The sequence below is a fragment of the Lynx canadensis genome, chromosome C1 (assembly GCF_007474595.2).
Source record: "Lynx canadensis isolate LIC74 chromosome C1, mLynCan4.pri.v2, whole genome shotgun sequence".
Lineage (NCBI taxonomy): Eukaryota > Metazoa > Chordata > Mammalia > Carnivora > Felidae > Lynx > Lynx canadensis.
In genome coordinates this window covers 23,306,913-23,323,730 of record NC_044310.1, presented here as the reverse complement: position 1 = coordinate 23,323,730, position 16,818 = coordinate 23,306,913, and the positions used below count along the sequence as shown (strand labels likewise).

Genomic DNA, 16,818 nt, shown 5'->3' with positions numbered 1-16,818 from the left:
TTGCTACCACTTCTACCAACTCCATCACTAGCTCCTGGTCTAAGCCATGATCATCTCATCTGACAATTGCAGTGAGGTTCTAACTGGTATTCTTGTTTTCTGCTCTTGTCTGGTCAATCTGTTCTCAGTCCGGCAGCCAGAGGAATCCTGCTAAACGTTAGATCACGTTACCCTCTGCTGCAGACTTTCGGTGGCTTTCCACTTCCCCCAAAGTTAAACCCAAACCCTTACAGCCTTTTGCCCTCTTTCCCTTTACCGCTCAGATGTGCCAATTTTCCATTGCTCACCCTGCTCCAGTCACACTGGCTTCCATGTTCTTGCCCCAAAGCCTTTTCATATGCTACACTCTACTGGAGTGCTCTTCTTCAAAATACCCACATGGTTTACACACTCAGCTCTTCCAAATCTTTGTTCAGATACCACTTTATCAGTGAGGGCTTTCCTGACGACCCTGTTTTAAGTTGCAATTCACCATATGCATTAACCCACGTTGCTTTTTTTCCTCCATAGTACCTACCACCTGCCATCTGTTTTATTTGTTTTCTCTCTTCCTCCCTCCTCTTCCTCCTTCCCTCTGGAACACAAACTCCATTGTTTGTTTTTATTTTGTTCAGTACCGTTTTCCCAGTGCCTAGAGAGTGTCTGGCACATAGTATATATATTTTTTAATACATGCATAAACTGGAAATGACTGAAGAGGTTTGGGGATTACTGATAGTGTACTAGTTTTTCTCTCTGACAAGAGTATGAGGTTTTAGTGACTTGTCCAAGCCTAGGCTTAGTGTCGAGACCATAATCAAAACTACTTTCCCCAGTAATCTGTACCCTGCGGAGTTGTTGGGAAGGTCAGTTCACTCATTCATTCGTTAAATGAGCTAGAGACTGGGAAAACAGTGTTGGATGACGCAAGCAGGGTCCCTGCACTCACAAACCTTTTGTAGTGGGGAAAAAGGACGAGATACGTTAAAAATAAGGTAAAATAAGGAAGGTAATTGCAGGTAGTGATAAGTGCTATGGGGAAATACAGTAGGACTAATCGAATGCAGAGGGGAGGTGTGGTGCTGCTTGAGTTTGAGTGATCAAAGAAACACTTTCCGAAGTGGAAACATTTGAAAGGAGCTAAACACAGGAAGATCTAAGGGAAGAAGATCCGATCAGGGACAACAACAAGGATAAAGATCCTGAGGCAGAAATGAGTTTAACATGTTTGAGCAATTAAAAGTTGGCTATGGGACGGGAGCAGAATGAGGGAGTAGTTAGAATAACAGATAGACACTGGACACTTCAGCAGGACCGCGTCGCGTTGGAGGCAGAAGTTCACGTGAGAAAAGTTGCTGTTCTCTAAATCAGAAGAAATCCACTCGATTATTGTTCCCCGTGTCTTTTGCAGCCTCCTTTGCCTGTATGCAGTGACTACCCTATACTTCTGTCTTTTGTTTAGGGACCTCCCAGGTGTTCCTCCCTTCAAGCTCCAATCATGCTTCTCTCAGGACATGAAGGGGAAGTGTACTGCTGCAAGTTTCATCCCAACGGATCCACCTTAGCATCTGCAGGATTCGATCGACTGATATGTAAGAGAGTTTTTGAAGCTGGAGTAATTGTTCTTTGCCAAATAGTGATTCTTCTTTTAAAACCTTCAGTGCCACAGAAGGTATCAGTCTGAGCTGGTCACATCACAAACTGCATGGCTAACATGCTGAAATAGTGTCATGAAAATGTTGAGTGATCTTGGGTATAGAACTCAAAGTCCATGTAGTACAGGAGGAATCATGTTACTCCTTGGAAAGTGAGTTGTCCTAGTTTGAGGGTATCTTCCTCATGGAGGCAAATCTTGAGCTGATTTAGCCAGACGAGAGATCTAGGCATACCAGGTTAATGGAAGTAATGAGAGAGATAGCTTTTCCTTTTCCCAAAGGTGTGAGGCCTTCCTCTTGATCCACTCATAGAATCCTAGCATGTGAAAAGAAGGAGGGGACATGGGGATCCTAAAGTGGCAACTCACTTGGATAATCTAACTGTACGTCATCAGGATCATACGGCATTTAGATTCTCAGCTGCTAGTTGGGAATACCCATTTTTCAGAAATAAGTAGAAAAAAAATCACTTCAGAAGAGTCATGAGAAAAAACAAGAGCGAAGATACCAGAAACATCTGACTCTTTTATCCTGGCATCGTTTGTTGTATTGTGAGATTAAGTGAGTCCTTTAGCTCTTTGCTTATAAAATTGTACCTCAAGGTAGATGATAGCTGTCTTTGCTGTCTTGATGTAGGTATTCTAGTTCTGTGATCCTTCAACTTAACAGTGACCAAGCATCTGGAAGAGTTGGGAATCTTTGCAGAAGATTAATTAAGATCAATCCCTTAAATTGATGTGCTTAATTTCATCAAACAAAAAAATGGTTTATCAACAGAAAAATACCATATGTACATGCCTTATTACATATAGAGGTGCTCCTTAATAATACTCAAGCTTCATTCCTTGCTAAACCAAGCTGCCTGAGGACAGGAACTGTGTCTATTCGCTTATCTTATTTTACCCCAGCATCTGGCTTGTTACGGGTACATGGTACATGTGGAATGAGTAAATGTAATATAAAGTCATTGCCATGTGCCCTTCACGTCAGTTTGCAGCTTCTTGGGTTTTCTGTAAGTGCCATCATTTTGCAGTTCTCTTATACTCATAGCAGACAAGTAGGAGTGAGTACCAACTTTTTTAACATTACAGCAGAAAACTTTCAGATTTAAAAAATTAATTTTTTCAACCTTATGAAATATGAAAATATGGCATTACTTTTGTTTTAGTGTCAGGAAAATCGGTCCAGCTGGGAGAACCAATCGGGAGAATACTCCCAGGGAGTATAATTTCAAAACTGTTGTGATAAATTTAGAAGTACCTTTTCTGTGGCCAATGATGACTTTTCTTTTGCGTAGTAATGATCACAGAACCCCTGTCTCCCTGACAGTGCTGTGGAATGTCTATGGTGATTGTGATAACTATGCCACATTGAAGGGACACAGTGGGGCGGTGATGGAGCTGCATTATAATACCGATGGCAGGTGAGTAGTTCGCACAGTGGAAGGACAGCTCTTCTCCTACTAACTTGTCTCGGCATCCTTTCACGTTGCATCCTTGAGTTTTCTCTTTCAGGAGACTATGCCATCAAAAACTACTGCATTTTGAGCAGCTACTTTATTATCCTATCACTGTTAAGCCAAGTTTGGTGTTTCTTGCTCCATGTATGCCTATATGAATACATCTCTATCACCTAACATCGACAGCTCAGGCAAATCTGTTTCTTTTTAAAACAAAACAAAATGTAATTTGCATATGCAGATATCAGTTATTTTTTTTAATAAAAACAATAGCATGTTTCTTTTGAGAAACTCAAAAACATAAATGAAAAAATAGCCCATATTCCTACCACTCCAAAGATTATCACTGTTAATCTTATGATATGTTTTTCTCAAGTTTTTTTCCTACTCGAAGCCATTTGGTTTTTCGTATACGTTAGAGCTTCATGTGTGATCTTTTCTGCTGCTTTTTTCCTTACTGTTACTCACCTGTTGTATCTGTATCATAGTATACATTTTATCGTAAACATTTTAATGACCGCGTAATTTTACAATAACCTAGGTAATATAAAAATGTGATCATACAAAGTCATTTAATCCTATTAGGTATTTTAGTGAACATTCATTGTTTTATACCTCTGGCCTCTAAAATCTTAGGGTCCCGGAATCAACTGGTACATAACCTTGTATACATTTTCCCTGTTAGTATTTGAGTAAAGAATGCCTTATGAAATCGATTATAACTTAGAAATCATTTTTGGAAACAAAGTAAAAACTTTACTGAGCCACCAGGTCAGGAATTGCTACAGTGTGTCTTCACTCTGCAGCAGGGAGTGATTAAACATTTCCAGATGGGAAAATGTCTAAAGTGTTGTCTATCTCAAAGGAGAAAAAGATTGAGAAAACTACTGGTGTTAGGTTGTAATACATCATGGGGACTGACAGAAGGAAATTTTTTTGACATTTCATAGAGTAGACCTTGTAACTGGGTCTAGAAAACCAGCAGGATTTTGTTAGGGAGGGTGAAGCATTCCTGCGTCATGTGTCAAACTGTCAGAGCACAACCTGTCAGTGGCCTTAAAGAGTGGCACGTTTTGGCAAGTGTTGTGTGTGGGCGGGGAGGGGGTGGGTTGCCATTGCTTTTCTTCACTTATTTCTTTTTTTGTTCTTCTTGTAGTATGCTCTTCTCCGCATCCACAGATAAAACTGTGGCAGTATGGGACAGTGAGACAGGCGAGAGGGTTAAAAGGCTGAAAGGACATACTTCCTTTGTGAATTCCTGTTACCCAGCCAGGAGGGGCCCCCAGCTTGTCTGCACTGGCAGTGATGATGGTACAGTTAAGGTGGGTGTTGTCTGTCTGTCTGTTGCAGTTTCTAAGGTTACATAATGGGAACCTATCTTGCTTTCCACTTGTGCTATACACTCCTCTCCACAACTTTGCTTTAGTGGTCATTTCTCAAAACAGAGGCCTTTTAAAATAATACGTTTTTTTCTTTTAATTTTTTTTTTTTAACATTTATTTATTTTTGAGACAGAGAGAGACAGAGCATGAACAGGGGAGAGGGGCAGAGAGAGAGGGAGACACGGAATCTGAAGCAGGCTCCAGGCTCTGAGCTGTCAGCCCAGAGCCCGACGCGGGGCTCAAACTCACATGACTGCGAGGTCATGACCTGAGCCAAAGTCGGATGCTTAACCGACTGAGGCACCCCTAAAATAATACGTTTTAAGTATCCTCTAGAATAATAAATATTAGAACCATGTGGAACCATTGTGACATGAAACGACATGAATCACCCAAATTGAAGTTTTGACTCAGCTATTTACTTAATTATGTGATCTCAGGTAGTTCACTTTCCTGATCCTGTTTCTCAATCTTTAGAACAGTGACCGTAATATACATGTCTTCCAAAGCTGTTGTAAAAGTATAGTCACTATATAAAAAGGTCAATATGTGGTTTAGTAACAGGGTCATTTATTTAGTCCAGTGATTTCCAACCTGTCTTCATATCAGACTCACCTGAAGAACCTGTTAAAAATACCCAGATTCTGGTTCAGTAGGTCTGGAGTGAGAATTTTGGGGGCTTTTGTTTTTGTTTTCTTAAAATTTTTTTTTTAATCTTTATTTTTGAGAGTGAGAGAGAGAGAGTGTGAGTGGGGGAGGAACAGAGAGAGAGGGAGACACAGAATCCAAAGCAGGCTCCAGGCTCCAAGCTGTCAGCACAAAGCCCAACGCGGGGCTCGAACTCACAAACCGTGAGATCATGACCTGAGCTGAAGTCGGACACCCAACCACCTGAGACACCCAGGCGCCCCAAGGGAATTTTTGTTTTTAAATTAAGACATTTTTTTTAGAAGAGCTTTAGGTTGGCAGCAAAATTGAGGGGAAGATACAAAGATTTCCCATATACCCACTGCCCCCACATGCACAGCCTCCCCCATTTTCCCCCACCAGAGTGGTACATTTTTTACAATTGATAAACCTACAGTGACACATTATAATCACTCAAAGTCCATAGTTTTTGTTGGGGTTCACATTTAGTGTTATACATTTTGTGGTTTGGGACAAGCATATAATGACATGTATCCATCACTGTGGTACATTTCAGAGTATTTTCCCTGCCTTGAAAATTGTCTGTGCTCCTTCTATTCATCCCTCCCACCCCTGGCAACCACTGATCTTTTTACTGTCTTCAGAGTTTTGCCTTTTTGAAATTGGCTTCTTTTACTTAGTAATACGCATTTAAGATTCTTTCATGTCTTTTCATGGCTTGATAGCTCATTTGTTTTTAGTGCCAAATAATATTCCATCATCGGGATGTAACAGTTTATCCATTCACCTACTAAAGGATATCTTGGTTGCTTCCAAGAGTTGGTAATGATGAATAAAGCTGCTGGAAACATCTACGTGTAAGTTTTTGTGTGGACCTAAGTTTCTCAACTCTCTTAGGTAAATGCTAAGGACCGTGATTGCTAGATCATATGGTAAGAGTATGTTTAGGTTTGTTTTTTTTTAATGTTTTTTATTTTTGAGAGAGAGCACATGTGTGTTCAAGCGGGGGAAGGGCAGAGAGAGACCGAGACCCAGAATACGAAGCGGGCTCCAGGCCCTGAGCTGTCAACACAGAGCCCAACGCAGGGCTCGAACTCCCAAGCCGTGAGATATTGACCTGAGCCGAAGTCAGACACTTAACCGACTGAGCCACCCAGGCACCCCTGAATGTGTTTAAGAAACCACCAATCTGGGGCACCTAGCTGGCTTAGTCAGTAGAGCGTGCAACTCTTGATCTCAGGGTTATAAGTTTGAGCCCCACATTGGGTGTAGAGATTACTTAAAAATAAAATCTTAAAAAAGAAGGAAAGAAAGAAAGAAACCACCAATCTCTCTTCCCAAGTGTCTATACCATTTTACATTCCCACCAGCAATGGACGAGAGTCTCCATTGCGCCACATCATCATTTGGTGGTGTCATTGCTTCAGATTTTGGCTCTTCCAATAAGTATGTAGTGGTACCTCATTGTTGGTTTAATTTGCATTTTCGGGATGACATTTGATATGGAGCATCTTTTTATATGCATTTTGTTATCAGTGTATCTTCTTTGGTGAGATGTCTGCTATCTTTAACTCATTTTTTTCAATCATGTTGTTTTCTTATTGTTGAGTTTTAAGAGTTCTTTGTACATTTTGGATAATAGTCCCTTGTCAGATGTACAAATATTTTCTCCCTGTCTTGTGGCCTGTCTTCTCATTGTCTTGACATTGTCTTTAGCAGGCAGAAGTTTTTAATTTTTTTAAATTTTTAAAAAATGTTTGATTATTTTTGAGAGCATGAGAGCACACCAGCAGGGAAGGGGCAGAGAGAGGTGGGGACAGAGGATTCAAAGCAGGCTGCGTGCTGACAGCAGAGAGCCTAATGCAGGGCTCGAACTCATGAACCAGGAGATCATGACCTGAGCTAAAGTTGGGATGCTTAACCGACTGAGCCACCCAGGCGCCCCCAGAAGTTTTTAATTTTAATGGAGTTCAGCTCATCAGTGTTTTATGGATTGTGCTTTGGTGTTGTGTCTAAAAGTCTTTGCTATACCCAAGGTCATCTATGTTTTCTTCTGTTACCTTCTCGGAGTTATATTTTACATTTTATATTAGGTCTGTGATCCATTTTGAATTGGTTTCTGTAAAAGGTGCAAGGTCTGTGTCTAGATGCATGTTTTTTCATGTGAATGTGCAGTTGTTCTAGTACCATTTGTTGAAGAAACTCTGTTTGCTCCATTGTGTTGCCTTTGCTCTTTTGTCAAAGATCAGTTGACTATATTTATGGGGTTCTACTTCTGCGCTCTCTATTCTCTTCCACTGATGTATTCTTTCCCCAGTACCACGCTGTCTTGATTACCGTAGCTTTATAGTAAGTCTTGAAGTCAGGTAGTATCAGTCCTCCTCCTCCATTCTTTTCCTATCATGTTGGAAATCTTGGGTCTTTGTCTCTCCACATAAACATTAGAATCAATTTGTTGATTTCCACAACACATTTTGGTTGGGATTGCATTGAATTTATAAAGTTGAGAATGACAATATTGAGTTTTCCTATCCATGAACATGGAGAAACCGTTTATTTAGTTCTTTGATTTTGTTCATCAGAGTTTTGTTTTTTGGGGATTTTTTGTTTTGTTTTTTTAAACTATTTTTTTAAAGTTTACTTATTCATTTTGAGAGAGACAGTGTGAGCAGGGGAGAGGCAGAGAGAGAGAGACGGAGAGAGTGAATCCCAAGCAGGCTCCGTACTGCCAGCGCAGAGCCCTCTATGGGACTGAAACCCACCAACTGTGAGACCATGACCCGAACCAAAAGTTGAACACTTAACTGACTGAGCCACCCAGGTGCTGCCATTCATCAGAGTTTTGAAGTTTCCTTCATTTGGATTGTACATATTTTGTTAAATCTATACCTAAATATTTCTCTTTTGTTTTGGGTGCTAATGTAAATGACATCGTGTTTTTTAAGAACCAGGATTTTTTTTTTTTTTTTTTTTTAACGTTTATTGGGGCACTGGATTACTCAGTCAATTGAGTGTCTGACTTTGGCTCAGGTCATGATCTTATGGTTTGTGGGTTTGAGCCCCATGTTGGACTCTGTGCTGATAGCTCAGAGCCTGGAGCTTGCCTCAGATTCTGTGTCTGCCTCTCTCTCTGCCCCTCCCCTGCTCACGCTGTGTCCCTTTCTGTCTCTCAAAAATGAATAAATGTTTTAAAAAAAATTTTTTTAAGTAAAATGTTTATTTTTGAAAGAGAAAGCATGGGGGTGGGGACAGAAGATCTGAAGTGGGCTCTGTGCTGACAGCAGAAAGCCCAGTGTGGGACTTAACTCACAAATCGGAGACCATGACCTAGGCCAAAGTCGGATGCTTAACTGACTGATCCGCCCAGGTGCCCCACGAGCCAGGATTATTAAACATGTTCCTCAACATGACTTGATGTAGCAGGTCTGACATTTTGGAAGCCATTGATCTCATCCAGCATCCTCATTTTATTTTTTTATTATTGTTTTTATTTGAATATGGTGATACATAATGGTACATTAGATTCAGATGTACGACATAGTGATTCAACAAGTTTATACATTATGCTATGTTCACCACTGCATCCTCGTTATCAAATGAGGAAAATGAGGCCTAAAAATAATTACTTATTTCAAGAGCACACAAGGACATACTACTCCGTAGTACCACCATTTTTATTCTTTCTTTGGCACTAATTTGATACTCTGGGAAGTATTTTAGTGATTAAACAAGGAGGGACTTGAAAGGAGTATATCCGAGAAACCACACTAACCTTGTGATTGTTGCTTTTTAAAATGAATTTGCTTTCTTTTCATAATTAAAGTGGTGACACTGACATACTGAATCATCTGCTTGGAGATACTATCCTACTAAATCATTTTTATAATAAACCCAGTCACTTGAGGCCTGGTGCTTAGCTAGGAAGAGAGTGTATGGCTTAGGAATGATTCCAAAGCCCAGAGCTCTTAATCTCCGTGTGCCATGGTTGGAGAGTCTTCTTTGTAAACTGATTCGCCAAAGGACCTTTCAAAAGGTGGTAAGAGACGACAGGGCCCTAAGGAATTTTACCGAGGGCCTGCTCTATCAACATCTAGGAACTCACTCCTGTTTATTTTTGGCTTTCCTTCACCTTTTCTCTTACTTTCTCTCATTTTGCCTTTTCTTTACCTCTTTCCTCATGTTTGCCTTTCTGTCTCTCCTCGGCTTTTCTTTTTTCAACTACTCCTTTGTGAGTACATGTTTGTGTTTTCTGTCCTCCTTTCAGTTTCTTGCTTCTCTTCTCCTCTAATTAAACATGATTTGAAATAAATGTTTTGACTTTATCACTCAAGCTAATATTTATCTTAGTGTGCAATATGTCACATCAACTAAAGGTGACTGTTTTTTAACCAATTCCTTATTCTTAATTTCAACATATTTTTTATAATTAATGCTTTGTCGAACAGCCTTTTACATATGCCTTTTAGTTAGTTATCAGGTTGGGATGCTTTGTTGATTATTTTCTGTTTTAGGTTTGTAGGTGTAGGAATTTAATAACCTCTGTTTCTCTAAGGGGGGAAACCTTGTGTTGCATTTGACGTATCAGGATTCGCAACAGAAGACAAAGCTTTCGGTAATGCTTGCATTTTCAGTCTAGAAATGGCATCCTGAGCATTGTCCATACTAGTAGTTTTTTCTGTTGTTTTTAACAATATTTCATACTGTTTTTCACAGTTTTTTCATATTGTTTTTAGCAATCTATTCTTTCTGGTAAAGTACTTAGAAAATCATTTTTATATCATATCATATGTTTAAGGCATATATATTACTATAGATGTGATATATACACACATACATATAAATACAAATTGTTACAATTCAGTCCTAGTGCCATTATGTAGACCAAGACACAGAAGGTTTTCAGGTTAGAGGTGGAGGTGTGGGCCATTGTGACCCAGAGTGGAGTATGAGGCCCAAGTGAGGTGAGGAGAGCATCCGTGCAAGTTGGGGGCAGTCCATTGTAGGGAGATGGGGACTGAGAAAGGTGAGGAGGGCAACCACATAACACAGGGTCGGTAGCCCAGAATAGGGAATTGGAGCGGGGAGCAGCCCAGCATGGAGAGTTGGTACCCTAGCAGAATAAAAGGGTCATCTGTACGTTAGTGGAGTAGGGGGAAGTATGGGTGTCACAGCCTGAGCTGAGGGTGTCCGCATAGTGTGGGAGCAGTTTGGGTAGGGAGTCTGGGGCTGAGGCTAGCATTCCTGAGGAAAGGCAGCCTGGAGAGGGATATTAGAGCCAGAGCAGGGTGAAGGGGGTATTCATACAAAGGGATGACCCATATGGGATGAGGAGGGGTTCACATAAGATCAGCCCAGGATGGGAATCACAGTTCAAACAGGGAAGGAAGAGGAGAAGGGTAGAAAAGGATGTGGGAGATTGGTTACATTCAGGAAGCTTGATCAGATAAGTAAATATAATAACGGGAGACAGGTTTCTCATTGTCGGAGAAAGGAGTTACCAATGCAGGAGGGAAAACTAAAATGCATCTTGTGTTGTTGGTATTGAACTGGAAGTGTCAGTGTGAACTGATAAACATTCAATACATAAACAGGCGTAGAAGAAATGGGAGATGTAAATGGGTATTTACAGGTGTGTGTGTGTGTGCGCGCGCCTGTGTATGCATATATGGGCAACTGTCCGCTGAGAGGGTTTAGGAACAACAGTCCAAAAGCAATGAACACATCTACTGTGCAGGTCTTGGCCTTTAAACACCATTTTCCACTGAAGAAACCAGGGCTCCCTGTTTCAGGACTGGGCAGGGAAAGTACAAGATGAACCTGGAACATCTTGTGCAGAAAGCTTGTCAAAAGAATATCTTAAATCAAATGATCAAACTGAACATTATTCATGATGGGACAAAACAAAATTGTGAGCCACTCAGTAAAATACACTGAAAATGCAGCATCACTTCAGTGATATTCCTGCCAAAGAGGCATAACTTGAATCTAATCATGAGGAAACATCAGACAAACCCAAATTGCAGGACATCCTACAAAATAACTGTCCTATAATTTTGAGAAGTGTCAGGGTCAAGGAAAGTCTGAGAAATTCTTCCAGGCTGAAGGAAACTAAAGAAACATAACTGCTAAATTCAACACATGATTCTGAACTGAATCTTTTCTATAAAAGGCATGTTGGAACAAGTGGTGAAACTTGAATGAAATCTGAGAACCGGTTGGTAGTGATGTGTTGGTGTTAATTTCTGCATTTTGATTGATTGTGCTGAAATTATACAGGATTGTATATGTTATATGTATTATATATATTTTTATAGGACAAATACACTCAAGTACTTAGGAGTGATGGGACATTGGGTCAGCAGTTCTCAAATGATTCGGGCAACAAAAATGTTCTCTTTTACATCCAACTTTTTGTGTAAGTTTGTGAATATTTCAAAGTAAAATAGTCTTTTAAAAATGATGGTCATCTGGAACTAATATTCTAAAACATTTGAATCAGGGGCACCTGGCTGGCTCAGTCAGTGGAGCATTTGACTCTTGATCTCGGGGTTGTGAAGTTCAAGCCCCACGTTGAGTATAGAGGTTACTTAAAAATAAAATCTTTTAAGAAATTAAATATTTGAATCAAACTTTTTTTTTGAATATTTATTTAATTTGAGAGAGAGCACATATGCACATGCGAGTGGGAGGACCAGAGAGAGAGGATTCCAGGCAGGCTCTGTGCTGTCAACGCAGCCCAACGTGGGACTCGATCTCACGAACCTCAAGAACATGACCTGAGCCGAAATCAAGAGTCAGACGCTTAACCCACTGAGCCACCCAGGTGCCCCTGAATCAAGCTTTAAATGACTACCATAGCTTTTAGGATAAAATCAAAGGTTGATTTGATCTGTGTAGAGATTATTAAGACAAAGATTGTACTAAATCTGGAAGAGTTACGGAGAGGCTAGATTATCAAAGCCTTGAATTCCAAACTAATAGGTTTGGACATGATTCTGTAGCCAGAGGAATTAGTGGGCAGGGGTTAGGTACTGGTTCTCCAGAAGAGGGATGAAGCACTCTTTTTGGACCATTTACCTGAGTAACCAAACCTAAGCCTTTTTAGGTTATGTTTTCATGAGTTTGCATTCCAAACCATGAGAATTGGGAGGAGGAATCCTTGTTGGCACAGAGATAACAACCCAGACTGCTTGTTTACCGCAGATTTGAATGTAAACTTAAGGCCTTTCCTGAGATTCTATGGCTGGTTCCTTTTTTTTAAGTATTTGTTTTGAGAGACAGAGAGCACAAGCTAGCGAGCGAGAGCACGTGCACCAATAGGGGAGGAGCAGAGAGCAATGGAGAGAGAAGATCCCAGACAGGCTCCGCCCTGTCAGCACCGAGCTCCACTGGGGGCTTGATCTCCCAAACCATAAGATTATGGACCCGTGAGAGTACGACCTGAGCCCCAATCAAGTGTCAGGTGCCCAGCCGACTGAGCCACCCAAGCGCCCCTAAAGATTTTATTTTAAGTAATCTCTACACCCAGTGTGGGGCCCAAGATCAACAGCCACATGCTCCACCGTCTTAGCCGGCCAGGCACCCATCTTTTTTTTTTTTTTTTTAATGACGTGTGTAAAACTTGGGACACCATCACCCCAGTCTTTGTCATTTGAATGAAATGACCCACACTCTTAAAACATCACGGTTCACCTTACCAAGTCTGTCAGTCATTTGTTGCAACATCTCTAAGGTGCCTGGGTGGCTCATTAGGTTAAGCATCGGACTCTTGTTTTCAGCTCAGGTCATGATCCTGTGGCTCTCGAGTTTGAGCCCAAAGTTGGGCTCCACACTGGCAGTGCAGAGCCTGCTTGGGATTCTGTCTCCCTCTCTGCCCCTCCCCTACACACACATGCGTGTATTCTCTCCCTCTCCCCCCCCCTCCCTCTCTCCCTCTCCCCGTCTCTCCAAGTAAATAAAAAAACTTTAAAAGAAAGGAAGGGGGGTCGCCTGGGTGGCTCAGTCGGTTGAGTGTCCAGCTTCAACACCGGTCATGGTCTCACAGTTTGTGAGTTCGAGCCCCACGTTGGGCTCTGTGCTGACAAACAGCTCAGAGCCTGGAGACTGCTTCAGATTCTGTATCTCTCTCTCACCCTCCCCTGCTCATGCTCTGCCTCTCTCTGTCTCTCAAAAATAAATAAATGTTAAAAAAAATTTTTTTTTAATAAAAGAAAGGAAAGAAACATCTCTAGGCCCTCCCTATTATCCACACTCTATAAATGCAGATCCATGTTGGGGTGCCTGGCTGGTTCAGTCAGTAGAGCATGTGACTCTTGATCCCAGGGTTGTGAGTTTGAGCCCCATGTTGGATGTAGAGATTACTCGAAAATAAAATCTTGGGGCGCCTGGGTGGCTCAGTCTGTTAAGCGTCCCACTGCGGCTCAGGTCATGATCTCACGGTCTGTGAGTTTGACCCCGCCTCGGGCTCTGGGCTGACTGCTCAGAGCCTGGAGCCTGTTTCCGATTCTGTGTCTCCCTCTCTCTCTGCCCCTCCCCCGTTCATGCTCTGTCTCTCTCTGTCCCAAAAATAAATAAACGTTGAAAAAAAAATTTTTAAAAAAAAGAAAATAAAATCTTTTAAAAAAAATGTAGATCTGTGTTATATAAATTTATTTATTTATTTATTTTTTTGCTCAAAAACAATTTTATTTTATTTTTTTTTTATTTTTTTTTTATGAAATTTATTGACAAATTGGTTTCCATACAACACCCAGTGCTCATCCCAAAAGGTGCCCTCCTCAATACCCATCACCCACCCTCCCCTCCCTCCCACCCCCCATCAACCCTCAGTTTGTTCTCAGTTTTTAACAGTCTCTTATGCTTTGGCTCTCTCCCACTCTAACCTCTTTTTTTTTTTTTTTTTTTTCCTTCCCCTCCCCCATGGGTTCCTGTTAAGTTTCTCCGGATCCACATAAGAGTGAAACCATATGGTATCTGTCTTTCTCTGTATGGCTTATTTCACTTAGCATTACACTCTCCAGTTCCATCCACGTTGCTACAAAGGGCCATATTTCATTTTTTCTCATTGCCACATAGTACTCCATTGTGTATATATACCACAATTTCTTTATCCATTCATCAGTTGATGGACATTTAGGCTCTTTCCATAATTTGGCTATTGTTGAGAGTGCTGCTATGAACATTGGGGTACAAGTGCCCCTATGCATCAGTACTCCTGTATCCCTTGGATAAATTCCTAGCAGTGCTATTGCTGGGTCATAGGGTAGGTCTATTTTTAATTTTCTGAGGAACCTCCACACTGCTTTCCAGAGCGGCTGCACCAATTTGCATTCCCACCAACAGTGCAAGAGGGTTCCCGTTTCTCCACATCCTCTCCAGCATCTATAGTCTCCTGATTTGTTCATTTTGGCCACTCTGACTGGCGTGAGGTGATACCTGAGTGTGGTTTTGATTTGTATTTCCCTGATAAGGAGCGACGCTGAACATCTTTTCATGTGCCTGTTGGCCATCTGGATGTCTTCTTTAGAGAAGTGTCTATTCATGTTTTCTGCCCATTTCTTCACTGGGTTATTTGTTTTTTGGGTGTGGAGTTTGGTGAGCTCTTTATAGATTTTAGATACTAGCCCTTTGTCCGATATGTCATTTGCAAATATCTTTTCCCATTCCGTTGGTTGCCTTTTAGTTTTGTTGGTTGTTTCCTTTGCTGTGCAGAAGCTTTTTATCTTCATAAGGTCCCAGTAATTCACTTTTGCTTTTAATTCCCTTGCCTTTGGGGATGTGTCGAGGAAGAGATTGCTACGGCTGAGGTCAGAGAGATCTTTTCCTGCTTTCTCCTCTAAGGTTTTGATGGTTTCCTGTCTCACATTTAGGTCCTTTATCCATTTTGAGTTTATTTTTGTAAATGGTGTGAGAAAGTGGTCTAGTTTCAACCTTCTGCATGTTGCTGTCCAGTTCTCCCAGCACCATTTGTTAAAGAGGCTGTCTTTTTTCCATTGGATGTTCTTTCCTGCTTTGTCAAAGATGAGTTGGCCATACGTTTTGTGGGTCTAGTTCTGGGGTTTCTATTCTATTCCATTGGTCTGTGTGTCTGTTTTTGTGCCAATACCATGCTGTCTTGATGATGACAGCTTTGTAGTAGAGGCTAAAGTCTGGGATTGTGATGCCTCCTGCTTTGGTCTTCTTCTTCAAAATTCCTTTGGCTATTCGGGGCCTTTTGTGGTTCCATATGAATTTTAGGATTGCTTGTTCTAATTTCGAGAAGAATGCTGGTGCAATTTTGATTGGGATTGCATTGAATGTGTAGATAGCTTTGGGTAGTATTGACATTTTGACAATATTTATTTTTCCAATCCATGAGCAGGGAATGTCTTTCCATTTCTTTAAGTCTTCTTCAATTACCTTCATAAGCTTTCTATAGTTTTCAGCATACAGATCCTTTACATCTTTGGTTAGATTTATTCCTAGGTATTTTATGCTTCTTGGTGCAATTGTGAATGGGATCAGTTTCTTTATTTGTCTTTCTGTTGCTTCATTGTTAGTGTATAAGAATGCAACTGATTTCAGGACATTGATTTTGTATCCTGCAACTTTGCTGAATTCATGTATCAGTTCTAGCAGACTTTTGGTGGAGTCTATCGGATTTTCCATGTATAATATCATGTCATCTGCAAAAAGCGAAAGCTTGACTTCATCTTTGCCAATTTTGATGCCTTTGATTTCCTTTTGTTGTCTGATTGCTGATGCTAGAACTTCCAGCACTATGTTAAACAACAGCGGTGAGAGTGGGCATCCCTGTCGTGTTCCTGATCTCAGGGAAAAAGCTCTCAGTTTTTCCCCATTGAGGATGATGTTAGCTGTGGGCTTTTCATAAATGGCTTTTATGATCTTTAAGTATGTTCCTTCTATCCCGACTTTCTCAAGGGTTTTTATTAAGAAAGGGTGCTGGATTTTGTCAAAGGCCTTTTCTGCATCGATTGACAGGATCATATGGTTCTTCTCTTTTTTTTTTGTTAATGTGATGTATCGCGTTGATTGATTTGCGAATGTTGAACCAGCCCTGCATCCCAGGAATGAATCCCACTTGATCATGGTGAATAATTCTTTTTATATGCTGTTGAATTCGATTTGCTAGTATCTTATTGAGAATTTTTGCATCCATATTCATCAGGGATATTGGCCTGTAGTTCTCTTTTTTGACTGGGTCTCTGTCTGGTTTAGGAATCAAAGTAATACTGGCTTCATAGAATGAGTCTGGAAGTTTTCCTTCCCTTTCTATTTCTTGGAATAGCTTGAGAAGGATAGGTATTATCTCTGCTTTAAATGTCTGGTAGAACTCCCCTGGGAAGCCATCTGGTCCTGGACTCTTATTTGTTGGGAGATTTTTGATAACCGATTCAATTTCTTCGCTGGTTATGGGTCTGTTCAAGCTTTCTATTTCCTCCTGATTGAGTTTTGGAAGAGTGTGGGTGTTCAGGAATGTGTCCATTTCTTCCAGGTTGTCCAATTTGTTGGCATATAATTTTTCATAGTATTCCCTGATAATTGTTTGTATCTCTGAGGGATTGGTTGTAATCATTCCATTTTCATTCATGATTTTATCTATTTGGGTCATCTCCCTTTTCTTTTTGAGAAGCCTGGCTAGAGGTTTGTCAATTTTGTTTATTTTTTCAAAAAACCAACTCTTGGTTTCATTGAT

General features: G+C 40.8%; 1 protein-coding gene across 1 annotated transcript in view; it reads left to right on the top strand.

Moving 5' to 3' along the window:
• SNRNP40 (small nuclear ribonucleoprotein U5 subunit 40) overlaps window positions 1-16,818 on the top strand; it is a 39,126-nt gene that overhangs the window by 954 nt on the left and 21,354 nt on the right. The window contains exons 2-4 of the mRNA XM_030324624.2: window positions 1,442-1,571; window positions 2,964-3,057; window positions 4,250-4,415. Of these exons, the coding sequence (XP_030180484.1) occupies window positions 1,442-1,571; window positions 2,964-3,057; window positions 4,250-4,415 (390 nt within the window). The remainder of the gene's footprint in view (window positions 1-1,441; window positions 1,572-2,963; window positions 3,058-4,249; window positions 4,416-16,818) is intronic.